At 33.6% G+C, this 8,639-nt stretch overlaps 1 protein-coding gene across 5 annotated transcripts in view; it reads left to right on the top strand.

The window, feature by feature from the left end:
* The window catches only part of LOC128232973 (protein kinase C and casein kinase substrate in neurons protein 1-like), a 28,061-nt gene that overhangs the window by 3,180 nt on the left and 16,242 nt on the right, over positions 1-8,639 (top strand). For 2 of the 5 annotated variants that reach the window (XM_052946801.1, XM_052946796.1), the window contains exons 1-2: positions 59-213; positions 7,958-8,232. In XM_052946801.1, the coding sequence (XP_052802761.1) occupies positions 176-213; positions 7,958-8,232 (313 nt within the window). In that variant the 5' untranslated portion in view covers positions 59-175. Of the gene's footprint in view, positions 1-58; positions 214-745; positions 903-1,348; positions 1,500-7,957; positions 8,233-8,639 lie in introns of those variants that run through there. The other 3 variants (XM_052946797.1, XM_052946799.1, XM_052946798.1) reach the window with 3 other exon arrangements.

Below are 8,639 nucleotides of genomic sequence, written 5' to 3'. Positions count from 1 at the left end.
TTCCTGTTTAAAATAGAAAAACAAGTGCCCTCTTCCTGTAAATTGTACACTGATATCTGGTACATATTATAATGAACACATAGATTATGATGTGTGACTTGATTAAATTATTATCTTGAGGATTTATAGTGTTAAAAGTAACTATTTCTCAAGTTTACAATACTGCTGTGAAAGAATGGCATCACTAATACGGAGATTTTCCAATGCTGATAGGTATGAAGACATTTGTGTCCATTTCTATTTAGAACAGTCAACCTCATTCATTTTTATTAGATTTCAGTTTTATGAATTGTGAGTGAGAATCTAATTATTTTGAAATAACTGAAACATAAATTTAAGGAGGTATGTCAGGCCCCTGAAAAATTCAACAACTCAAATTTCAAGGTCATTCTATTAAAATGCCTTTGAGCTCAAAGCAAGCGTAATGCCACAATTGTTTTCATTAGTACATGTGTACTGTTGAAAGATTGTCAGATGAAAGAAATGTTCAGAAAAGATGCCCTACAAATGGATTTGTCATGGTCTTCTTCCTGTACATTATTTTACACCATTATTACTAAAATATTTGTTGAAAGTGCGATGTTGATTATATCTCTGATATCTCCATGTACATTTTGAAAGATTGTAAAATTCTGCAGCCGATTTTTGTTAACAGAGCCGGCTATGTTTCACTAGGTACAATGGTGGAGTATAAAATTTCACGGGAGGTGATCAGGAATTTTATTCATGCTTGGATTGAAAAACAGAGGTGTACATTACTTCAAAATATCAGATAGGTGTGGGTTAGTCTCTGCTGAATGGTCACTCTTCCAAGTTTACGGTGTTTACAAAAGTTGTTTAGAGCCCTGATTGATTGTGTGCTCTCTAAATACCTGGTAGTGTGAGGCTATGGGAATAGAAAGGTAAATTTCATGATATTCTTTGTTAATGTTCTATCCAGCTGTTATTTTTCGGCTGAATGAAATAGTTTAAACTCATTAAAATTATCATATGCAGTGAAATGCTCTTGATTTATAAGCAATTATCTTCTTGGCATGAAGAACATTTAGTGCATTTTCAATATTACATTAATTAAGACAAGTGTATGTTGGTTTGCCACTGCATTTTCACCCAATGCAAACAAAAGAGGAACAATAAATTGTGTGATAAAGGGATGGCAAGACAACATTTCTTTAATCAATTTAAACTTGTCTAAATGTTATTTCTTTGGTCCTATGCCTGTGATATACTGTAGTGATAACATGGCTAGTTTACTTGCTTCAGTTTGTTGAAATGACAGTCTTGATCAAGTTACATACTTCTTGATATGCCCTAGTGAATTTAGTTACTGCCTAAGGATATTTCCTCAAAATTTCAGTGTTGAATTTAATTTACTAAATTTTAGTGGTTACAAGTGGTTGAGAGTGACAGTTATTAATAGGGCAGAAATTTGGACCATATAAAATCTTGTACATTTTTGGTTGGTGTAAATTCTATTTAATAGCGTGGATATTTTAAAGGTTTGTGCCATCTGTTTTATCAAGATTGTACCATATTGGCTATAAATTCTGTGTAAATAATTCACCCACCTAAAAAAGGACAATAAAATTAGACTTTGCCTTTATTATGCTCATTATGTATGCTGTATAAGAGAAACTGACATCTAGTTTATTACCAAGTAAATTATGGTTATGAAATGCAGTACAATTTTAGGGTTTGTTTATGGGTACCGTACATTGCATGTAAATCAATTATTTTCATTCTTTATCATATGTCAGGATTTTATTACAGGCCTGGGGATGGTTAATTGAATTTATACCCGTCCACAATATATTTTCAGATCTGTCATATTTGATAGTTGTGGTTTATCAGTGTTAACAGAAGGTATGTAGTGGGAAGGAGTAGGACACTAGTTCAAATAACTTATCTGGAGATTTTCAATAGCCAGTTTTGATAAGGCGATAAATTGTAGTAGTATTGTGCTCTATAAATAGAAGCAAAAAATGAAGTAGAAAAAAAATATGAAAATGATGTTTGATATTTGTATACGCCCATTATAAGATTATGACATAGATGGCAAAAATATCTCCGCCAAGCCTGAATAACAGCCATGTCTCCCTTGTCACTTCAGAGTTAATACCCGTGAATTGCTTAGATTACATGTTAACATGTCTGCGCCGTAACTCACTGTGCTTTTGTTAGATCATCACCACACTTGGACAATATGTTTTTGTGCAGAATATCATGGTTTGAAAACCAGCCATGTCGCTTTAGTCACTTGAGAGTTATGGCCCTTGAATTGCTAAAAAATTCAAAATTTTAAAAGAAAACCACGTTATACTAATTTCTCTGTGTATAGCTGCTACTTTTGTTGAATTAGGTGGTATTATTAATTTGTTCATTGTTCAATATAATGAATTTATTTGTTGTCTGTCATTCTCTAATTCTTATTTTCCTTATACCATGAAATAACAATGCTGGCCAAGTCTTGAATAAGTCAGGAATTAGTAACACTTGAATGTTTCTTGTTGTGCATATCTTTTGCCTTTTATGAATACGTCAGTATATTTCTAACAGTTTCAACTATTTCCCCTACCTGAGTGTATTGTAGTTTGACACCATGACCATTTTTAATGTGTCATTAATAGAGCACATCTAGGAGTTAGGAATGAAATCTGCCACCCTACTGATCTCTGTGAATGGGATGACACGGCCATTGGTTCGCTAAGATATGATACACGGATAGTGTAAATGACTGAACTGCAATTATCCTTATAATTCAGGTGACAAAATTTGTAGGTTTGGGACGAAAGCAACCTTTTCAACATGGGCAAGAGTTTGGGCAAATTAAATTCCTCTTGTGTCCCGCTGTCCAGTTTACTGCTGCTAATTATTCAGCTTGGCCAAATTTTATCAAGGATCAAACCAGATGGAGACTTGGCTTGATCTATCAAACTTGTCTTATTTTTAGCTGAGGAAAGTGACAGTAACAGTAAGCAGTGGTCAAAATGAGCACAATCCTGTGAGCCCTGCAGAACAAGTACTTAAACACTGTTTTCAAGGCTTGTTCAAATGTTAAAATTACCTTATGACATTTGCTTTACTTGTTAAAGTCAAATAGCAAAAAGAATCAGGAAAGTTGATTCTAATAATGACTTAAATAGCATTGATTTGAAAGAAAAATATCTTAGTTAATGGCAAACATCTAGCTGCTTGAGCCCAATGTCCATTTTTCTAAAAGCTGCTTTTATTTAATATTTAAAATCCACAAGAACAACTGGTCAATATAACTGTTTGCTCAGTAAATGGTCTGCATGTTTACATTCATAGTTAGTATTGAACTTGAAAACTCCTTCAGTCTATCTCTCTCAATTAACCTTAATTGCATCATAATTGGAAGTTTCACAAGGTGTATCTTGATGGGAATTCCTGATTGGAAGATATGGATTCCTTCGTTGCCATGTAAGGCTATGGGCAGGGTGTTTGCAGGTACAGATTATCTTCTTTTGGCCTTCATGAAGTATTGTGAAACTTGTCAACTCAGCTTTCATCTGGAGATAAAAACTGATCTCTCCTTATTAAGATGTAGATTTTCTCCAGTGTTGTGATTGAAAGTCTGTCCAGCCTTGATTGTGAATGACCAGCTCCACTAAATACAATCTGAAAGTAATTAAGAAAGCTTTAACAGAAACAGGCCAATAAGTAAAATCATCAGCTGATTAACTGATCTACTAAACTTGGTGAATGTTTAGGATCAAGCTCATTAAACAATCTATAATTTGATTTATTATCATTAACATCCAGTCTCTGTTTTACAGCAATGAATATGAAACTCTATTGTGTATATTCTTTGGAAAAAAGTCAAACAAGAACCAGTGTCAATTTTGATGTTTTGAAGTATTTTCCACCTGTTGTGTTTGGATGAAGGAGTGTTTTCAAGTGGCAGTGTGGTAAGAGTTGACAGGTTCAACACCGAGGTGATGGATGGACCTCACGTTTGTTCATGAATCTATTGTAACTTGTATATTATAGTGTTTCCTCCAGGATTGATTGGTTATTTTGACGAACTTTGATATTTTTATGAGGGTTCTCTCAATGTGCAATCACATTAGCTGACGTTCCATAGCTCCTCCTACTGGCAGTACTCAATTAATGGTCTGACTCGAGACTCAATTTAATACCAATATGTGAGATTAAGGATTATGAAAAAATATGTTGCTTGCTTTTTACACACATACACTAAATGCTGTCATATGATATGGCACCAGGCACATAGGACCAAATAGGACCATATATTAGGGTAGCAAGGCTTATTTCTGGCAGTCAGGGGCAGCACGCCACGATAATGAGGTCAAAGTGCGTAGTGGATACACTAGTTACTGTTTTGCTAAGTTTCACCTTTGAGATTTTTGATAATTTTGATCACAGTTCTTTGTCTTTTAAAGTGTCATATTCAACAGCACCTTTTTATCTTTGCTTGAATCGCCATTATAGTAATTCATGTATGCAAGTGTGTACTTCTTAAGTAGGTACTATTTCTTATCCTGTGGCTGTGTTTTTATATTGAATGTTTTGAATGAAGGCCTTATCTCTTAGTTTATGTCATGATAATACCTAATGCTTACAGATAAGCTATGGCTTATGATATTCAGTTATTAAGTAAAAGATAATTAGAGCACTAACTTCCTTGTGTGTTAAAATGATAGTATACTTTAGTATAATCAAGCAATTATGTACATGTACAGCCATTCCATTACCATGTTCTATGTCATGCACACTTGTAAATATAGTAGTTGGGCTTGTTTGGCTTTGTAGGCCTGAATATTTGTGGTTTAAAGGTCATCATGCAGTAGATCACTCCTTCTGCTTCACAAATATTTGGTAGTCTATTTACAGTGCTGCAAGTTTTAAACCACTGTTCAATTTTCAAGTATGTGTTTGTAATGTATATGGCAAATTTCTCAAGTGCTTCAGAGCAAGTCGAGTTGTAACAGTTGACACTTTTCCTCATATTGCTGAAAGTTACAAAGTAATGGCAGGATAATGTATCTTTAATGGATAGTTTTACCTCAAATTTAAACATGGTAATGGTAAGCTGGCTATTTTTATATGGCCAAAAAATGTTAAAATGTACAATTTCGAAAAATAAAATGTTGAATAGTGTAGGCCACTCACTGTTTGTGTGGTACTATAAATTTGTGGAATGTTTGTGCCATTTAAATGGTTTGATAAAATTCTAATCATATCACCCAATGTGACCCAAATGAAGTTTAGATCTAGCCGTGTGTTTGCCTATGGTAGGGGTTATCACAAGGATACTGTCATCAAAAACATGGGCAGAGCCATAGTTTACTCGTACATGATAATGATTAGGTGTCCCTATCTTCATCATTGTTGGAATGCTTCAGATATGTATGTCCAGCCATTTAAAAACCTTCCATCTTTTTGTTGTTGACATTACCTATCCTCATCTTGTGCATGATACCATAGAGGGAGATGTAGCAGATGTATTAAATCCTTTTGTGTGCATAAAATATATTTCTGTCTTTGATACTTATAATACACTGAAAACTTCTGGATGGCTCCGAGGAAAAGCCTCCCAATCAAGAGGTCCCTGGTTTGATCCCCGGACTAATGTTCTTGTGGCCTCTCACATGGACAGTCAGTACTGGTGAGTTTGACCCAGGAAACGGACATAAGAGTGTTTAAAATAAGTTGTTAGCTTTGTACACAATTGCATACAGTCAAGCTTATATGAATTGGTATAGACTATGAACTAAAACTACAGGGACAAGCCCAGTTGGTGGACATTCAAAAGTAAACCCTGTGTAGAGGCACAGTACAAGGCCACAAACAACACTAAACTGGAGACACAAATGTATAAACACCACACCACAAACAACACTGAACTGGAGACACCAATGTATAAACACCACACTACAAACAGACCAACAAATTAAGTGTTATTAAAATGTCCTGAGATCAGTCTTGAACGGCTTTGCACAAATACTGACAACGTTGGTCAATATTAGGTTATGATCCTTTTTATTTACTTGGAAAATGAAATAAATAGGGTAAAAAATAGTTATAATGAAGAAGTTTTATGCTGACTTAAAGTTTTCAAAAGGCTGATTTATTTGTTTTTATCTTGAAAACAAATCTCTGTTTTGAAGAGCTGACAGTTTTCTTGGAGGCTTGGAGCATTGAGAGATCCCCCTGGCTCAGTCTGTAAGTGTATTGATCCCAATAATCATTGTCGAGATTGGAGCGCCTGTTAGACCAAGATTTATTTGTGAATGATTCTATTATAGTTCTGCAAAACACCTTCTCAGCAAAGTCTCTGGCAGCATTGCAGATGATAAATGGAAAATATATGGTTATCTGTTTTATGAATGATTAGTTGAAATATTCAAATTTGAGGGTTCATAGAATATTAAAACTGGAATTATGTCCTTAAGGTAAGTGTTGTTCTACCAAGTTGACAGTATTTTGCATACAGGCATTGGAAATACAAGTTTTCTTTGTGGTTTTGGTTTCAGTGGTATGCTAATGTTTAATTTCACTGTAGATGCAATGCACTTAGAAGTCTTAAGGTAATTGTTTTGGTGTGGTTAGCTATCAAAATGAGACAGCATTCTTCTTCTTGAATGATGAGGCTTTATTCATTTATTCAAACAATAAACTGTTAGATGTGTGACAATAATCTGAACTTTCATTGTAAATAATTAAGTAATGCTAGTTACAATGTTATTGGATATTTGATTTTGAATTGTCATTTAATGTAATATTGTTCAAAACCACAAGCTCATGATTAATTGTTGATTAGAATAAAAACACTCAAAATTACTACAATAAAATTGATTGCACTAAATACTGTTAGGACCAGTTTGTATTAACGATAGCTAAATTTAGTTGTAATTTTGATACACAAGATGTTAATTTTTTCAATAATGTCAGGGTGGTCTTCTGTTTTTTTCTTAAGTCGGTCTATTTGCCTCTTGGGTGTAGATTATGATGGTATAATTGCTAGAATAGTTTCCTAGAATGGCAGCCTTATTGATTCCTTGCAAATAATTGATGTCTCAAGAACTCCTGGGGAAAATACAAAAGTACAGAACTGACCGACTTATTATCTTCTTTACTTGTACTTATATTTATTGGCAATGGTACTTATTATGCTCTTAATAATGTACGTGTATTCATAAGTAAAGAATTCTATATTCATAGGTATAAAACTATGAACAAAAATGATTTTTTTTTTTATAAAATGACAATTGAAAAAGTTTCTAAAACACTCCTGGTTTGAAGAAAGGCTAGTTGAAGGCATTTTTATTTTTCTTGATTCTAACCTGCCGATATCATTTTTGAGAATAAATTAAAAAAAAAAATCCAACATGAATACAATATTGTGATTGCTTTGTGTTTGACAATACTGAAAATCAATCTGATAATGATATTTTTTTATTGGTTGTCTGAATGGGCAAAGTAATTTATTCTATATTTTTATTAACGATTCAACATTTAAAGAACTGACAAAATAAAATAAAATTAAAGTTATAGAATGATCGTTGTTTTCCCATTGATGTCAATATATAAAAATCTTAAATAAAGTCATTTAAGTGGCACAATTTGAAAATTGTTGTTCTTATATATATATAAACATTTCCATCCTCCTGCTAACAGTACTTGTTAAAAAGTCTGTGAATAAAAAAAGAAAATGTTACCAATGCAGGACTGTTGGTGCATCATTTGATGAATGCAGTGAGCTCTGTCTATCAATTAGACTGATTACTGATTGCCTGGTTTCTAGAAGTCTTGAGCAAAATCTGAAACTAAAGTACAATCAAGATAATCTCATTTATCAACTTTGAATGTTCCTTGATTTTAGGAAAACAAAACATTCCATCTGACAATCAATGTTTGGATGGTGGTTTTGAAGCAAAAGCTTACTTAACTTTCCTATGTCTTGTTGTTTCAGAGTGAAATCGGGCCGCGTGACAAACCAGTCTGGCAGTGAAGTAGTGGGTCCGCCTGAGATGTCGATCCACAACGGTGATGACGCTGGTGTCCAGGCGTCCAGCGAGAGTTTCTGGGAAGTGGGAAAGTTTGTAAGAACTGTGAAACGTATAGACAATGGATATAGCTTGTGCAGTAGTCTGAAACAGCTCATAAACAGTCGGGCGGAGATTGAAAGAGCATATGCCAAACAGTTAACACAGTGGTCTAAAAAGTGGAATGAATTCTTGGACAAAGGTGAGAACAATAATTCTTCAATAAGAATGTTACAAAAAGGCTTGAATACTTCTCCTCAGTTAATTACATGTATATGACAATAATCAGTTGTATTTGAAATTTCCCATAATGTTTCATAAATTCAACTCAAAAATTTATCAGCTAAATTGACAATAGTGATAAAGCAGTGATCCATATAACTGATGTCATTAAAAACCAATTAATTTTGACTCATCTAAAACAATGTTAGCATTGACATATATCTTAATGGCATACTTATGACAACAATCCAATATTATTAGGTTACACATTCTTTATCATGTACATATAGTAAAGGCGGTGTAGTTCTAGTATACGCTTCTTCAACATCCTTTGTATCTAAGCAGCTTATAAATCAGATGTTACAATGCATGAACACAAAGATGGTG

This window comes from Mya arenaria, chromosome 4 (assembly GCF_026914265.1).
Source record: "Mya arenaria isolate MELC-2E11 chromosome 4, ASM2691426v1".
NCBI classification, from domain to species: domain Eukaryota; kingdom Metazoa; phylum Mollusca; class Bivalvia; order Myida; family Myidae; genus Mya; species Mya arenaria.
The sequence above is the reverse complement of the archived record's forward strand: the minus strand, read 5'-3'. Positions and strand labels throughout refer to the sequence as shown.